The following is a 17,657-nucleotide window of genomic DNA, read 5'->3' as shown; positions in this document are numbered from 1 at the left end:
GAGCCCAGGGCAGGGGCAGGCGGACAGGCTCCGCGGGCAGATGCGGGGCCACCCGAGCTCCCTCTCCTCTGCCCGCATCGGTGGCCCTGGCTGCTCCCACCGCCCCCCTACCTCCCCGGGGCCAGGCCGAGCTCCACAGACGGATCCTGTCAGCTCGGGGGACCAGACACACACACAGCGAGCGAGCGGTGGCCAAGCAGAACTTTTATTTCACAGGAGCCGGGGGCTCCGCGGGGACCGCAGGCCCGCCTGCCACGGGGGCCACTGCGGGGCCGCAGGGAGGGCGCATGCGAGGGCACAGCCCCGTCGCGCAGGGCGGCCCCGAGCTCAGGAGGCAGGCGCCTGGGGCCTGTGCAGCGCTGCGGGGGCGGCTCGGGGTCCCGGCGGCTCCACGCCACCCCCCCCCCGGGCAAGGTGGCGGCGGCCGTGCCGCGGGGGCTCCTGGGCAGCCCGAGCCCCCCTTCGGAGCCGAGGGCGCGACCGGGGGGCGGGGCTAGGCCACGGTCTGGCGGCCGAAGAGGTCGAGGGTGAGGGCGCCGAGGAAGGCGGGGATGCTGTCCTGGCGCAGCAGGTGCAGCTCGATGAGCTCCGGCACCGTCCGCGAGAACTCCGTCTCCAGCAGCTGCATCGTCGTGCCTGAGGGGCCTGTGGCCTGCGGGGGCAGGAGACGGGCGTTAGCTTGGTGGCGACCCGGGGGCCTCCCGCTTCCCCCGCCACGGGCCCCCCACTGGCAGGACAGGGTGGGCCTGGAGGCCCAGGCGCGGGGGGCGGCGGCGGCGGCCTGCTGCCCCGGCTCCCTCGGCTGCGGGGGCCGGGCCTGCCCCCACCCCCCGAGCCCCAGGCAGGCATATCCCCACAGGTGACCCCATTCTCTGGCCTTCTGGGTGGGGCCAGGCAGGTCCCAGTGGGTGGGGGCTCGCCCACGGTTCTAGGATCTAGAGGCCGGGGCGTGAGCATGGCCTCTGGCTCCCGTGGCCCCCGGCTCGGCCTCCCCCGCTGCCCCCAACCAGGCAACAAAGGCGGCGGCGGGCGCTTTCGCCAGGGAGTGCAGAGGCTGCAGGGCCGGGGTCGGCCCCATTGCACAGGGAGGTCGAGGTGCCTGCTGAATGACGTTCCCCTACGGCGGCGACCAGAACAGGGGGCCCCTGGGCTCAGGGCCCGGGCTGTGCGCCCGGCGGCGTGGCCTGGGGGTCAGGAGGAGGCGGGCACGCCCTCCGAGCCCACACAGCCCACAGGACGTTCCCTCTCGCACGGCACGTCTGGGAAAGGACTTGTACCCAGAATGCTCACGACTCGGTCCCAAGAACACAGATGACCCAGGGACGAAGTGGGCAGAGGCTCAGGATGGCGGGTCTGCCGGGAGGACACAGACGCCCCAGCGGCCCATGGCGCTGCTGAGCACCGCCAGCCACGCGAGATGCCGGCTCAGTCCCGGGAGAGCGCCATGTCCAACGGGCCCGTGCCTGCTGGGGCGGAAGTGGTGCGTCCCCGTGGGAGACAGCCAGGCGGGTCCTCCAGAGTGAGCCACATGGCCCGGCAGTTCCACTTGCGGCACCTGCCCCAGGGGAAAGGAGACAGCTGTGCACCCAGAAACCCGCCCACAAAGGTTCGCAGCTGCCACCTCCCAGTAGCCAAAACGCGCCGACTGCCGTCGGCGGGTGAGTGGAGAAGCCAGCGAGGTACGGCCGTCAGGGGACGGTGACTCGGCCCCCAAAAGGGACGCGCTGCCCTGCGGGTGAACCTCAAACACACGCTAAGGGCCGGCCCCACATGTGCACGACTCCACTCTCCATTGGCGCCTCCAGGGGACCGGACGCGCCCACGGACACACCAAGCGGCCGAGCGGGGACGGGGAGGCGGGCCGGGTCGCCCGCGGAAAGGTCCTCCACGGGGATTCGGGTTTTCCTGAACGTCAGAGGGGCTGCGTGGGGAGGGGGGGCGCGGGCAGGGGTGGCAGGCACAGCCCAGGCTGGGGGCAGTGCCCACCCTGGCCCTGTGCAGGCCCCGCCCCGCCCCCACCAGGCCCACCGCCCCTGGGGACGGCGGGCTCCTGCCCTGCATGGCGAGACTCAGATTCCTTCAGGGAGGTGGCGCCGTTCCTGCTGCGCGGGACGACCGGGCTCCGCATCGGCGTCAGCGGCGCCCTGGCCCCATGCGTGTGCGTGCGCTGTTCCCACAGCGCCCACTCTGTGCCCGGCCCTGGGCAGCGGCGGGGAGTGTGGCCCCAAGACACCCCTGTGGCCTGGAGACCCGGGGGCTGGGCGGGGCCGGCGCCACGCGGGGACGGGGGACGGGTGCCGCGCTGTCCGCTCCGCCCAGGGCCGGCAAAGCCAGGGTCCGGGGCCAGCGCCCCCCACCCCCCCGCCGGAGGGCCTGGCCCCCGTCTCTGCGCGGCGCGCTGCCGTGCTCAAACCCCCTCCCGGCTCCTCGCCCCTGTAACCCGCTCTCAGCAGGGCCGCTCACTCCGAACCAGAGCGCACGCTTTCAAAAAGCAAGTTGCCGAGCAGGATGTGTCGGCTGTGGCTGGACACGGATGGGCCCACTGCGTCTCTGCTTCCTCTGCCCCAGCGTCTGCAAGTGACCAGCCGTGGTGTCGCCTGCAGGTGCCCGTGGGGACCGAGGCACGCGGCCCTAGTGAAGATGCCCTGCCTGTCGCTGGCTGGCACCGTGCAGGCCCGGCCGGGCCGCGCCTCAGGCCTCCCGCTGCCCAGCGGCAGGGCGCACCAGCCCCCACGGCCCCACTGGCCCGTGGTGCGTGTCCCCGGAGCTGCCGTGAGCGAGAAGGGCCACGTGCGGGGGTGCCGGGGGCACTGCGGGTGGGGAGAGCCCCGATGGCGGGTCAGAGGGCCGTGGGCCCCTCTCGACGACATGCGTGGGGCGACCCTTGTGTGGTGGTCTCATGATGCCTGGCTCTGAGGGGCTTCAGAACGCAGCCCTTCCCCCCAGGCCTTGTGGGGTCCCGACGGGCTGGGAGGCACTGGCTGAGGCCCCTTCATCAAAGGCCCCTCAAGAGCAGAGGCAAGGCCCCCTATCCCCCGGGCGGGGCCTGTCCCAGGGCTGCTGGGATTCCTGGGCAAGGCGCCGTTGGGGGGGGTTCCTGCCAGAGCAAGGCTGCCCCCCCCACCCCTGCCGCTGAGGGTGTGGGAGAGAGAGACGGAGGAGGGCGCACGGACGGGTTAGACCCCTGCAGGGCGCGCCCCGGGCCCTGCCCCACGCAGACGGAGCTGGAACCACACAGCGGGGCCGCGGGGCGGCGGGGCGCGCCCACGTCTCAGGCCCCGGAAAGGGCAGCGCTTCAGAGGTGAGAGTGTCCCCGCTGCTTCTCGAGCAGGCGGCCGGGCCCGGGCCTTGGGAGCCGGGGCGTCTTGGGCGCCGCAAAGGAAAGAGGTGGCCAGTGACAGAAGGAAGCAGGAGCCAGAACTCAGTAACAGAGAGACACCAGGAAAATCCTGGAAGCACAGAAATTAAATTGCTCCCTTCGCACACTCGCGGGCCAGAGGGGACGCCTGGAGAGAGACGGCGGCTCCCCGGGGAGGGGGACCCACAGCGCCGGGAGGGAGGAGACAACCGAAGAGAGGAAAGCAGGGGAAGCAGTGAAACGAAGGCTGGCCCTTCGGGGAACAGCCATAACAGCAGTGCACGTGTGGCAGAGCCGACGCCCAGAAAGGGGAAAGGGAGGCGCGGCCATATCAGAGATGAGGCAGGTCCTGGAGCCACTGAAGGACGTCAAGGAAACACCACACAACCCCCCTGTGCTCCTAAACTCGACAGCCTAGAAGAACTGGGCAATTTCCCGAAAACCACGAGGTGCCGAAGCGCCGCTGCGGCGCAGGCCGAACGGGGTTGCCCTTCACCGTTACAGAGACGGGACGCGAGTGACGGCGCCTCAGAGAGGCCGCCCGGCCCAGGCGGCTTCCTCGGGGGGCGGCTCCTCAAACAGCGAAACAAAAATTGATACCGACTTCATACGACTCCAGAGAACAGAGGAGGACATATTCAGGGCTCCCTGACCAGCAGCAACCGGACGCCGACACCAACAGCCAGCGCGTGCACACAAAGGAAACCGCCAGACCGAGAACTCGCGTGAACTAGATGCAAACCCCCCAGCACACACAGCGCATCGCACCTCGTCTGGCAACGTGCAGAGACGGGGCGTGGCCCGGCCAAGCACGGCCGCCCCGGTGCATGGCTGGCTCCGCGTCCCGGCCGCCCTCCCCGGGACCGCCGAACCTCGGGCTCTGGAGGAAGCGCCGTGTGACCCGCCCACCGACGCAGGGGGAGCGCTTGCCGAAGCCCAGCGTGCGTCCCGACGCGCGCTCCTGGCCCTGGGACCTGCACCCACGCAGCTGCGGGCAGACACGCGGTCCGACCAACAGAGGCCCGAGACCCGCACGGACACGCCCGACCCCTCTGTGACCCAAGGCTGAAAGCAGGTCCGGGGCGGAGGGCCCTTCCCCTCAAATGGCTCTGGGCAGGTGGACACGCCTAGTTCAAAATGAAGGATATCCTTCGACCTTCACACCACACTTCACACGAAGCTTAACTCAGAGGAGCCATGGACTTAGGTGCACAGCACACGGCTACAGAGTGTGAAGAAACACGGGGCGCACGCCAGGGCCCAGGGCTGGGGGGGGGAGCGGAGACCTGGCATGGAGCTCGGCCGTCTGAGAGGCTGGGCCGACTTCCGGCCCTGCCCTCCCCAGCATAAGGCCCCGGGGTCTTGTTTACGGCCCGCCCCGGGCCTGCTCGGGCTGCAGCATGTGCGTTGCTGCTGAGACTCTCTGATGGCTGCCTCCTCCCCAGGGACCCGGGAGGGCCCACTGGGCAGACACAAGGTCCCCTGAGGCCGCAAGCAGGGAGGAGGCTGCAGCCAGGACCCGTGACCCCCCAGCCCCCCACTGCCGTGGGCCCTCGCTCCCGGGCAGCCTGTCCTGAGGGGAGCTGGTGGCTGCGAGGCCCAGGTCAGGAGGGTGGAGTGGCGGCTGTCTTCACAGCGGCACCAACATTTCGCATTCAGATCTGCGGGCGACAGGCACCCACCTGGGCACAGCGGCCGGCGGAGGCCGCTCCCTGTTCCAGGTGCCGGGCACCGCCGGGGCCTCAGCCCGCGCCCGGGCGCTGCACACACACAGGCGGTAGAAGGCCACTGGAGAAGACACGGAACGGCAGCAGTGTGGGCCCGTGCCAGGGGCGGGGCTGGCTCGCGGGCATCTTCCACGTTGCCCGGGCGCCCCTGGGGCTGCGTGTCGCCCAGGCCGCATCTGTAAGAGCTCAGCTCCGGGGACGGGGAAGGACGCACCACGCCGTCCCTGCTCCCGACGCCTGCGGGCGCCCAGGCCTCACCGCTGACACGTGGCCCTGGCTGTGGTGGGGACGCCCTGCGCCCGCTGGTCAGCTTTCTTCCCCGAATGCCCTGTCCCCCGGGAGACAGCCCTGTCCTTCTGCCACCACCCCCCCCCGCCGGTGTAGCAGTGGGGGGTGTGGCGTGCGCTGGGGCAGGTCACGGGCCGCCCGCCTGTCGCTCCTCCAGGACCCGGGCGGCGGGCCCTCCCTCAGGCGGCCTCTGGGGCGCGCTCCTGCCCACATGGGGCTGCTCCTGCCGCTGAGCGTCCGTCCCAGCGCCGCATGGGGGAGCCTGCCCGCTCATCCTAGCTGCCAGCAAAGCCTGGCGCCCCTGTCGGTGACGCCTCCTCATCCCAGAGGCCAGGCCAGGGGTGGCTCCCCGGGGCACCTCGCACGCGCACTCCGGGACCGGCGTCCCTCAGGGCAGCGGACACGGGCGAGGCCGCACCTCCCTGGGCCCCTGGTGCCCGACGCAGGCAGACCCGAGGGGGACAGACGCTGCCGCGCGAGTGAACAGGCAGAGGGACACGTGGCAAGTGGGTCAGGACGACTTGGACAGAATGCTGAGAACGGAAGCAAAAGGCATGTCCAGCACAGGAAAATAGCTCACCCAATTATTCCTGCTTAATGGTGCTGAGAACAGCGTCCAAATACGGCGTGTTCTAATTATACCGGCGTTACTGGAGTTCGCCGGCCCCGGGGAGGGGTGACCTTTTCCCGGAGCGGTCGGTGGGGGTGAGGCCGGGCACCCCAACAGTTGCAGATCCATCTCAAGCCCAAGTTGTGATTATTATTCTATTTATACAGCACCGCGTGCTCCTACGGGTGCTCCAGATCCACACGCAGCTGCTCCGCGGTCTCACGCGGGACAGGCTGTGCACGTGGGACGAGGAGGACTCGGGGGGCCCTTTCCGGGGAGCCTCGCCCCCCTGAGGGGGCGCCGGGGCCGACAGCTCACCCAGCGGCCCAGGTCCGGGCGAGGAGAGGGCCCGTGTTAGGAAGCGCGGCGACAGGGAGTCCTGGGGCAGGAAGGTCAGGGGGCCGCGCAGGGACGTGCACGCGGGCGCCCTCTGCCCCGCGCCCGGCGAGTCCTGCCCCTCGGCGCGGCGTGTGGGGGGCTCGCAGGGCAGCAACACCGTCGGGGGGGCCGGTGGCGGGAGTCAGAAGACCCGCGCCGCCTGCCACGCTGCTTCCTCGCCCCACGTGACAGCGGGCATGTCCCACCGCCGCTCCGAGCCGCAGTGTCCTCGCTGTGACCGGGACGCGGTGTCTGAGTTCCCGCCCCCGGACGCTCGGCAGGCCTCTGGCCACAACACAGGGACAGGGACATGTCTACCTGCTCATCCAGAACAGCCAGGGACATGAGCCACGAGCCATGAAACAGTGGTTTCCAGTCCCGGGCTTGAGGGAACGCAGGGCCCTGGGGCGCCCTGTGGGCCTGTGAGACGCCCGGGCGGGGCGAGGGGGTGGCCGGGCAGAGCTGGTGGACCCCCTGGGCTGGGGAGGCAGAGCCGAGGGTTTGGGAGACCAAGGGGGCCAGAGGGCACAGGACGGAGTGCCCGGGAGGGGAGCCAGACACAGAGAGCCGACCGAGCAGAGGGTCCCCACGTCCTCAGCCGAGCGCTGGCCAGCGCCCGAGCGTGAGAGCCGGCACAAGGGCAGGGAGGGACACCCGCAGGGTCACAGCAAACGCTGCCGCGGAACGTGGTACCACACAGCCAGGAGCGGGGCCTGCCCCCGCCGGCCACACTGACAGCCGCACGGTCAGGTGGGCAGAGAAGCAGGAGGGTCCCCGCTTGGGGACGCCGAGTCGGCCTCGGCTCCGTGATGCTCTGGCCCTGCCCCAGTCCTGGGCAAGCACCTGAACGCATCGCCCCCCTGCCCCAGTCCTGGGCAAGCACCTGAACGCATCGCCCCCCTGCCCCCAGGCGACTGCGCCTCTGAACATCGCTCAAGGGCCGGCCAGGAAACGCCAGCTGCCAGCCCCCGCCGAGGCGACCGGCGCGCACCGAGGCAGGACTCACAGCGACAGGGAAGCCAGCCGCGGACGCTGGCCCAGAGCCGCCGGCGGCGCCGGGGCTGGGGGACGACGGTCGATCGCTACTAGGACTTTACCCCAAGTCCCAGAAGTCAGAGTCCCAGGGAGCACCAGCAGGAGCCAGACTGAACTCCCACAGTAGAAGACACAGTGCCCTGTGCGGGCTTGGTGGCAGGTCAGAGACGGTGGCAAACAGAGAGTGACTTTGAAGACAGAGTGACAGCCGGCATTCCACGCGGAAGATGGAGAGGAAAGAACGAAAGGAGCAGCGAAGAGCGCCCGGGAGCCGAGGGCCCCGCCGGGCCGCGCCGCTGGCCCCCGTGTGCGCTGCGCTTCTAGCCCCGGGCGTGCGGCCGCGACGGGCTGTGGCCCGCGGGCTGCGTCACGGAAGACGGTGGCGCCCGCCGGCGCGCTCGGGCGCTGCAGGGGCCTCGGCCAGCAGCCGTGCCCCGGGGCGGCCCCAGAGCCGGGCCCTGCCCAGAGGCGGCCTGCACGGGCACAGCTGGGACAGAGGCCGCGGCGGGACCCAGCCAAGCGCGCTCCGGGGCCCGACCTCCGGAAACCAGGAGCCGCTCAGCCGAGAGGTGATGTCTTGTTCAGTGACAGATAGGCCATGTACGAGGACAGAAAAAACTACATGGAAGAAGTGTCCCCAACATTAGAGATGTGATGAAACCATCAACTGGCGGAGCCTCGCAGGTCAGTGAGGCCCAAGCACGGCATGTCTGCATCAGCAAAGAGCGGTCTCAGGTCGGTGGCTTCAGCGTCCACCTTAAGAAGCTAAAATGAAAAGGCAAAATCAGACCCACAGAAAGCAGAAGGGCAGATCAAAGTGAAAGTCCGTGAAATAGAAACAGAAGAGCAATAGGAAGAACCCCCCCGCCCCAGAGTGGTTTCTTCTAGAAGGTTAACCACCTCAATAAACCCCTGGCCAGGCTGGTCAGGACCGGAAGAGAGGAGGCGGGTGACTGGCGTCGGGAGCAACAGCGGCTCCGGCACAGTGAACTCTGCGGACGGTAGAAGGACGACGAGGGGACATCATGCCAGAAACACGTCACAACTGAGACAAAACAGACAGAGCCCTTGGTTGGCAGGCCGGTGCTCGATCCACTGAGCCACACCAGCCAGGGCTTAAAACAGACAGGTTCTTGGAAAGACACGAGCCACCAAAGCCCGCCAGAAAAGAGCCCTGTATGGACGACTAAGAAACTCCTCACAGAGAAGCCTCCGAGGCCAACACAGCGTCCAAGGGATGCCCATCACACACGGACGGGAGGTCCCGGCCTGCGCACCGAAGGGTCATGGGTTCGATTCCCAGCCGGGGTCCAGGCCTGGGCTGCAGGGGGGGCAACCACACAGTGATGCTTCTCCCCCTGTCTCCCTCCCTTCCTCCCTCCCTCCCCTTCTCTAAATAAATAAAGACAACAGCAACAAAACCCCTCAAAACAAAAGCGAAGCCACCGAGAGAAGCCGACCACCGACTCTGCCTCGGCTCTTCAGGAAGCTGAAGGGCGAGGGCAGCGGCTGGGTCGCTCCCCGGGCCCGACTCAGACGAGGGCCTTACAGGAAAGAGGCTGAACCATGGCCTGCAAGGCCCTGGCACACGACGTGATGCCGCCGCCCGCGCGGGCGCAGAACCGTGCGCTTAAAGGTACGCTTACTTAAATGTGCGACTTTTTTGCTCATCCATTTTCATGAGTGTCTGTGTATTTAACGTGTGGCACGAGACAGCTCTCCTCCTAGTGTGGCCCCGAGACGCCCGGAGGCGGGTGTCCAGGAGGGGCCTTCGAGACGTTGGCCCCTCTGGTCCGCCCGGGGCCCGGCCGCCGCTGCCTCGGCACACACCGTCTCCTTTCGTGGGCTGGGGGCAACCTGGAGGGAGGGAGCACTCTCCCGCCTGGCCACCCCTCCCGGGCACAGCTCTGGCTGGCACCGGACGCGAGAACACAAGGACAGGAGGACGGCTGGGACCCCGAGGAGCAGACAGAGGCAGGGAGCGCGCTGGGCAGCCAGGCCCCCGGGGAGTGTGCAGAAGACTCTGGGCAGGCCGCTGACGTCGGGCTGGCCGGCCAGCGCTGGGTGGTGTGGACAGACGTGACCAGCAGGCGGGGTCTGCCGTCCCAGACGCTGTGGGAGGGCTGCTGAGCTTTCCGCTGGTTCAGGGTTAAACACACCCCCGAGACTGGGGTGAGCTTCCAGAAGGCTCCCCCCGCGCAGTCACACTGCCATGAAACAAGGCCACGCGTGGCAGAGGCAGGCCCCCCAGCTGGAGCGGCTGCCGTGGGGCAGGGCTCTGCAGTGCTGACACGGGGAGACGCCTGGCGGGTCAGGGCGCCAGCTCTGCGGGCACCCACAGGGCAGAGGGCAGGGGCCTGGCCCCGGCCGGCCACGTGGATGGCGGCTCTGTTTCTGCCAAGTTCGGGGCGGGAAGTGACGGCTGAGGCTCCGCCTGTGGGGCCTCGCCGGCGCTGGGTGCACAGGGCGCCCTTCCAGGGCTGCAGAGCGCAGAGGGAGGGCGCCGGGAGGCCGGGAGGGACCCAGGATCCGAAGCCAGCGCACACGCGCACTGGGACTCAGAGGCCGCCCCGGCCTTCCCGCCACCAGGGTGCCCGGGAGCACGTGAGCCTCTGCTGCGGGAAGCCCCCGCCATGGCGGTCGGACCGGCTGGGCCCGCAGGCAGCCCGGCCAAGGCCACAGAGCCAGGCCCGATGTTGCCCTGGCCCCGCCCCCACGTGCCTGCCACCGTCTCTGTGCTGACCGCCTACTCTTCCCTCTGGTGTTGGGTGGCATCGTCTGCCAACGGCCTTGTTCCTCATCTTTGGCTGAAAACCTGATCATGAAAGGGAATTTTCTTTCTTCTTTTTTAATTAGAGCCTGGTGATACCACCAAGCTGGGAGTTTATGGCTCGGTAGATCTTGTGTTTCTGACACTAATTACTCACAAAGGCTTTCCTGGCCGCATTCAACACTGCGACTGCCACGCTGGCACCCAGGCAGGAGCAGAAGTGGCAGCAGGTCTCACGGCCCGCACACGGTCCGCCCGCCTGCGCCCGGCCGCCGCCTGCCCCGCGGAGCCCAGCTGCCCAAGGCCCCAACCCTCGGCCGCCGGCTTTCGCCGGCTGCGGGGAGGAGCTAGACGTGGGCGCTCAGCCCCGGCTCCTGGGGCTGCCCTTGCGCTGCCTGCTCCCAGAGCCACCTGGGAGGGTGGGCGCCACTGTGGCCCTTTGCCGCCCTCCCCCATCTCCCACGCTCCCAACAGAGCGGAGCTGGGGTCAGGGCACGAGGGCAGGCCGGGGTGTCGGAGCGTGAAAGCCGTCGGGGAAGCGGAGCTTGAGCCCAAAGCCGACCTGAGGTTCGGGCCCAGCGCCCTCTCTGGCCCGTCTGTGGAGGTGATGTTACAGTACCCAGGGTCCCGACCTGTGCGCTTGAAGCGCAGGGAGAGGCCCTGGGACCTCCCCCAAGGACCCCGAGGAATCCCCACAACGGCTCAGAGTCAGGGTCTGGCAGCGTCTGGCGACCTGCCGCTGCCCCAGCCCCCACGGTGGGCTGGTCTCCCCTTGAACCGGCTGGACGGGCCCTGGCGGTCTCTCCTTGCTGCTCCCGGCAGAGCCCAGAGGTGCTTCGATGGGCAGTGGGCCAGCCGCCCCTCCCCCTCGCCCCCCAGCCCCAGCAGAGCAGCCTGCACAGCGGCCTGCGGGGGGCTGGGTCCCGCGGGTGGGCAGGCTTTGTCGGGTGGCGCCCGGGCTTCTGTCAGTACAATTGGTCAGTCACAGTCAACGTTCTTTATTGCAGTTCTATTTTAAGAGGCATTGAGAACGTCTCACTGCCAAAGCGCACGGTTCCCACTGGGCTTTCCTCCCGATAGAAAGGATCAGAAGCAGGGCCGGGTGGGGACTCGGGCTCCCCACCGGCTTCCAAAGTGGCAGGTTTGGCCAGGACTGGCCTTCCCGGAGAGAAGGCGAGGAGACCCTATGTCCGAAGCAGCTTAGGGCCGTGCGGGGCTGAGCTGCCCTTCCCCCCCGCCCCGCCCCCGGCCGGGGCTGTGACAAGCCTGCGCTGCAGCTGGCGGCGGCGACGGGACACCTCCCTCGCTTTCCGCACCTCAGCACCCCCTTCCCACCGCCTCAGCGGAGAGGGGGGCTCGGGTCTCTGCATGGGCGTGAGGCCCACGCCCCTGACAGCAAAGAGGAACCGTGGCCGTGGAAGCGGCGGCTGGGATGACCACGAAAGTTGGCACGGCTTCGCGTGACTGTGAAGGCAATTTGGAGAGCCGGCGATTTTGGGATCTTGGGTGTGTCAGCGGCTGGGCCCTGCCCGCCCCGGCCCCGTGGGCCGTCAGCATTCCCGGGGGCAGGGTGCACACGCCCTGCACTGACCCTCCGTGACCAGCGGGGCGACCCGCGCACACCTGGGCTCTGGAGGGGCCCAGCTGGGTACCCGAAAGACAGGCCCCCAGAGGAGCGCGGGACCCGTGGGAGGGGCCCCAGGGCAGGCCAGGGGCTGGAGGTGGGGGCCAGGGTGGGGACGTGGCCCCCACGGCTGCACATGGGGGCCTTTCTGCTGTGCTGGGGGCTGACCCCTCACCGAACATGTGCTCATCCCGTGAGGCCCAGGGAGGGGTCTGAGGGACCAGAGAGCCCAGGTCCCGGGTCCCCTTCCCCCAGGGCGGCCCCCAGGGTGGCCTGGCACAGCTCAGCACGTGGCAGGCAGGCCCTGTGCGGGATGGTCCACATGCCTGACCCTGCCTCCCTGCTGGGGCTTCCGTGGGTCCTGGGCTCACGCGGCCCCCCCGCCCCGCCAGTGAACAGGGACCAGCTGCCCTGTGTGCCGTTCGCACGCGTGGCCAGGGGCTGTGTGCAGGCACGGAGCAGCGGTCCGTCCCCCCAACCCAGAGCCTGTGCGGCAGAGCAATGGGGGAGGGGAGAGGCCACGGTGACACCCAGGGCTCGCCTCGCTAACGCTAGGCAAGGGGCGCCGCACGGCCAAGCTGTGAGCGTTGCAGGGAGAGCACACGGGCTCCCCGAGGTCGACCTGCTGGGCGCAGCCCGCCGCCCGGCGCAGCGTGCTGGGCTCTGGGGTTGGGAGGCCCTGCTCTTTACTCCCAGCCTGTCTGTAGCTTCTCCGACGCAGAGACGGGGCGCGCGCTCTAAAATGCGACCTGATCCCGGACACGCTGTGCGCAGAATGCTAATACGGAGAAGCAAAAGGCTGTGACCTTGGCTGAGGAGACAGCCCTTGCCAGCTCCGTCAGTTGTGCTGACGGCAGGAGTCAGCACAGCACACGCGGCGGCCTGAAGCCCAGCGGAGCCACCGACCTCCGGCTCGCGGGAAGGAGCCACCGACCGGGAGACGGCAGCCTGGCCCTTCCGCCTGCCCTCGGACCTCAGCTGTTCTTGAGCCAGGAGAGGACCGGCAGGTCCCCAACCCCAGGTCCACGGAGAGGCTGCTGCTGCCTCGGGCAGCAAGGAGCCCTGCCCTCCCAGCTGGCGCCGCCAGCGGCCACGACCACGGAGGCCGGCAAACAGGCTCGGCCACACCGTCAAAGTGGGAGGCAGGCGGGGCCGTCACTGAGCTTGGGGACTTGCTCTAGGACAGCAGCGCCCGGGGCTGCTGGAGAAGCCACAGTGTGGGGGCAGACGGCGCCACGTCCTCTGCAGGCAGAGCAGGGCGCGCGCTCTGGAGCCTCCCCAGCCCTAGGCACCAGCGGGGCTGCCTTGTGCCGCAGGCCGTGCCCCTCAGCCACCCCTGCTCTCACTCTGCAGGAACCCCCGATGCCTGGGCACGTCGGGGCGCAGCCCAGGCAGGGGTGGGGCAGTGAGGCCTCCCCGGGCAGCGTCTCAGCCCCGGGGAGCGTGACGCCCAGGGCACCCACCAAACAAGTCATTTGTACCCGGGGTGCCCTCAGACTGAAGGGCTGCTCAGAACCCAGGGCGACCTGGACCCACGAGGGTCCAGTGCACGCAGAGGCCGCCAGGCCGGGAAGCGACGGCCTGGACCCGGGCGTGACTGGTTCCAGGCGGGCGTGGGTGCCGCAGGCCCTCCGCGGTCCCACGGGCCTGAGCGCGCCCCCGCCCCCTCCCCGAGCGCCCCCGCCCCGCCCTCGGATGTAGCGCGGGAGGGAGGGGCGCCTCAGCCTCTGCGGAAGCTCCTCCAACTGGCCTGACGGGCGGGACCTGCGTGTGCGAGGCGTGGGGGACACCTCCGCCCCTCGGCCCTGCGGCCCCTGGGAGCTGCCCCCTGGAGCTGGCGTCGTATTACAGGGTCTTCTCCGTCCTGCTGGTAGCTCTGCATTTTCGTTGACCATGTTGGTTAAAAAAAGTCCAAAACATATTCTGCATCTGATTTGCTCCTTGGCCCCAAGAAAGGAATACAATCACCTCCTCACACCCCACATCCGGCAGACATTCCTGGGACTTAATTTCAGACACAGCTCTTGAAAGGGCTAAAACATCCCGTCTGTCCTAAGGAAGGGAAGCTGCCCTCCTCTTTGGGGGCATTTGGAGGCCGCACACTTTCCCCGACTTCAGCCTGTCCTTCGCTGTCGAGTAAGCGGCAGGGCTCCCGCGGGGTGCGGGCCACCGCGCAGGACGGGGCGCCGTTCCTGGTGGGCAGCAGAGCAGGGGCGGGCGGGCAGTGCCGGCGGGGCCTGGGGGGGCAGGGCGCCCCGGAGCAGGGCTGGGCAGGCCTGAGGCGGCTGCGTGCAGGGCGACCGGACACCTGGCTCTACGCTCCCCGGGCTGCGGGCTGGCACCCCGGCTCCTGTGGGGAGACGGGGCCTGGGGCTGGCACCAGGCGTGGTGCCATCGTGTCCACTGGGCTGGGAGGGCCGAGCGAGGCGACTGAGGGCCTGGGCGGGCGGGAGAGCCCGGTGCCGCCACCCAAACCTCGCACAGGGGCGCCGAGAGGTGGCACCCAGCGCAGCCTGGGCAACAGGAGGCGACCTTCGAGTTAATTAAACTGAGTGGCATGAAGGGCAACAGCCCCAGGTATTTGTTTTCAGAGAGTACTTGGAAGGAAAAGGGGGAACCCTAATGAGAACCTCTGGAAGGTATTGCGTGAGGAGCGACCACCTCTCTCTTGCCCGGCGTCTGCGGCCCCAGCTCTGAGCCGCTCTGAAGGGTGAGGGCACCTGCCACAGCCCCCCGTGTGAGGCTCTGGAGCCACCAGCCAGGAGGGGCCAGACGCCCCGGCTCACAGTGGTCAGCTGCACGGCACCACACTCAGCACCCCGCAGCTCCCCCCGGTCACCCCGCCCCGGCCGAGGCTCCCGTGTGGGCGCCGCTCGGAGGCCTTCGGAGGCCGCTGCCCCTGGACCTTTCCCAGCAAATGCAGAAGGGACGGAAGCAGGCCGACAGCGCTCCTGCCAGCCCAGAGGTGGCGCCTACAGCGACCAGAACACCGGCAGGGCTGGCCGCACAATGTGGCCGCGACGGGGAAGGCGGCTGGGGAGAGACGCGAGCCTTGGGGCCAAGGGCCGGGCCGCCCTGCCCCAGGAAGCCGTGGCCCGGTCCAAGGCGCGCTGGGCCCTGTGCCTTGGGCTCTGGCGGGGGCTCCCGGCCACCCCGCTTCCTCATCGGACCAGAAACGCAGGCGGCGCCCGGGGCACAGGCCTGAGGCTGGGCCTGGCTCCCGTCCTGCTCTGCACCTGCGCGCGGCCTGGGCTGGGGCTGGTGGCCCGGCGGGGCTGACCCTTCGTCCCTGCGCACGGTAATTACGAGACGGTGAACAGCAGCGCTTTTGAAAAACCCACGTTTCTATGTGATTGCTTTTTTTAATAGGTTGGTTTAACATCTGAAACTTGATTTAATTTCAACTTGATTTTCCTCAGCACAGGGTCAGACTGAGTGTGGGGGAATCATTCCCGGAGCCCGTCATTAACGGCGGGGACCCCGGAGCAGGCTCCGCTCCCCGGACACCACAGCTGCCCTTCCGCCAGCAGGTGGCTGGGAGCACCGAGGGCGCCGACGCCGTGCGCACAGCTGGGCAAGGGCACCGCCGGAAATGCACTCGCAGAGCCCCGCCCTCTGCTGGCCAGGCGCACGTGCCCAGCGATGGCGTTGCAGCTGGCCGGTGTCCCCACGTCTCCCCACGGCGCCGATGCCAGGACGCAGGCGGAGGCCTGCACAGAGGCGCCACACCCTGCGCCCTCGCCACGCTGCCCCTGAACGCGTCCCGCGCTCCCCTGGCCTGTGCCGCTGAGGGCGCTGGGTCCCTGGCAGGGCCCCTGTCTCTTACCGAAGCTCTCGTTCTTCAAGGTCCCCCTCAGGCTCCGCGCCTCCTGTGAGCCCTCCCACAGCCTCCACACAGAGCTGACTGCTTCCTCCCCATTCGCGCTTCGCCGGCCACCCACCCACCCATTCGTCCACCGTTGTCTGTTCCTCCGTCCACCCACCCACCCTCTGTCTGTCCATCTGACGCTCCCTGAGGGCCTCCTGCGTGCCAGGCTCTGTCCTGGCTGCCAAGGACGCGGCCGGCAGGGACAAGGCGCCCGCTCTGGCGGAGAGCACGCCACCTCACGGGATAGAGGAGGAGCAGGGGCCTGCACAGAGGAGGGTTTCCCTGCAGGGGGGCGGGAGAGCGCTGTCCACAGGGCGACCTCGAGCAGAGCCCTGAATAAAGCCAGGGAACACACCGTGGGGCCTCGGGGCCTCGGGGCCTCGGGGCAGCAGACACATACATGGCAGGCCGGTGCCGGGCGGCCGGCGGCCCTGGAGAAGGCTGAAGGCGGGGCCTGCGTGGGCGCACGCGGCCTCCTGGCGAGCGCACGGACCCAGCGCACAGGCCGTGCCTGTGAAAAAAAAAGCAGGGCCGCCTCCGCCTGGGCCCGGCCGCTCCGCCCCAGCTCCTCCCTGGACGGCGCTCGCACAGGCAGCCCCGCCTGCCGCTTGGCCTGGGGGCCCCTTGCCCTCCCTGGGATGGCCCCCGGACACAGCCCGTCCCTGCCCCGGAAGCCCCAGCCGGCACCGAGCTCCCCTCCGCAGCCACGCTGGCCTCCCACCGACCCAGACGCAGACCGGCGCAGACCGGCCCATCCCACGGCTCCGGGATGCGGCTCCACCTCTGAGCCCGCGCGGCCTCAGCTGGAGGTGGGGCTGGCGGGAGGGTCCCCAGAGAGCAGACCTCGCTCATCACAGGCCCTCAGATGCCAGCGCCTCCAGGCTTCTGCAGAGCCGCTCAGGGAGGCAGGTGGAGCCCTCCCCTGCGGGCCCTGCCTCCCTGGGCTTCTTCAGAGATTGCAGAGCCGCCTCCGCCTCCCAGCCTTCCCGGCCTCAGAGCCCTGTGTGCACTGCACCGGGCCCCCGCCAGCCGCCTGGGGGCACCTGGAGCTCCCGGGAGCGGGGCCTCTCACCGTCAGCCCCGGTCCTCGCTGTGGGGGCTCCCCAGGCATTGTGGGACACCGAGCGGCTCGATGCCAGGAGCACAGCCCCCATGTGACGACAGAACATGTCCCAACGCTGCCAAGCGGCCCCTGGACGCGGAATCATCCCAGCTGAGACAGTGCCCAGAGCGAGCAGAGCTCAGGATGCAGCTTCCCCTCCGACCTCTGACCGCTGCCCTGTCAGAGGGCCTGCAGGGGCCCCAGTCCCCAGGGGCAAAAGGGAGCCTGGACAGGGAGCCCCGGGGCTCTGCGCTTCCTGGGGCACAGCCCCGCCCCTCCGGGCCCGCACTGGCTGCCAGGGTCTCGGCCCCCCAGCGGAGGTGGCAGGAGCCGTGCCTGCAGGGCAGCGTGAGGAGCAGAGCGGCGCCGCTGCCGGAGGCTCGGCTGGGGACAGCGGGCCCCCGGCAGCTTTCCAGGTGGCGCGCGTCTGTGTGGCACCGCGCCCCCAGGTCCGCTGTTGTGTACTGCTGTCCTTCTATCGACTGTCACCATAAACAAACCTAGCTAAAAAGGAAGCTGCGGAGCACTGCTGCAGCGGGAAGCAAGCCCCACGCTGTAAACAGAGCGACTGAGATGCGGGTCCAACAGAAAAAAAGCGGCCCGCGAAGCCGCGCCAGTCTCGGGGGTGCGTTGAGCCCGAGGCCCACCCCCCGTGGCTGGAAGGCCGGACGGGACCAGCAGGGCCGGACGGGCCGCGTCGGAGGGGCCCCCCGCCCCGGGGGGCCCCTGCAGCGCCCACTCCTGTCTGCCAGCCACCTCGGAGCAGGCGCCCTGCGACGGAGACCAGAGCCCCGCTACACCCGGCTCCCGGAGGCCGCAGGACCCGGACCTGCTGCACCCCCACGCTCCCTCCAGTCTCCGCGGAAACCCCTGCTTTGTTGTTATTTACAGCAGTGG

The 17,657-nt window shown here is 69.4% G+C and overlaps 1 protein-coding gene across 3 annotated transcripts in view; it reads right to left on the bottom strand.

Annotated features, from left to right (window-relative positions):
* Positions 1-444: 444 nt before the first annotated feature.
* Positions 445-17,657, bottom strand: part of MAD1L1 (mitotic arrest deficient 1 like 1) — a 186,015-nt gene continuing 168,802 nt past the window's right edge. For all 3 annotated transcript variants that reach the window (XM_054565423.1, XM_054565497.1, XM_054565573.1), the window contains one exon: positions 445-652. In XM_054565423.1, coding sequence (XP_054421398.1) covers positions 494-652 — 159 coding nt within the window. In that variant the 3' untranslated portion in view covers positions 445-493. The remainder of the gene's footprint in view (positions 653-17,657) is intronic.

Source organism: Pteronotus mesoamericanus, unplaced genomic scaffold (assembly GCF_021234165.1).
Source record: "Pteronotus mesoamericanus isolate MK-2021 breed Mesoamerican mustached bat unplaced genomic scaffold, CSHL_Meso_final contig_1, whole genome shotgun sequence".
Classification (NCBI taxonomy): domain Eukaryota; kingdom Metazoa; phylum Chordata; class Mammalia; order Chiroptera; family Mormoopidae; genus Pteronotus; species Pteronotus mesoamericanus.
Note: the sequence above shows the minus strand (reverse complement) of the source record. Positions and strands in the feature narration are given on the sequence as shown.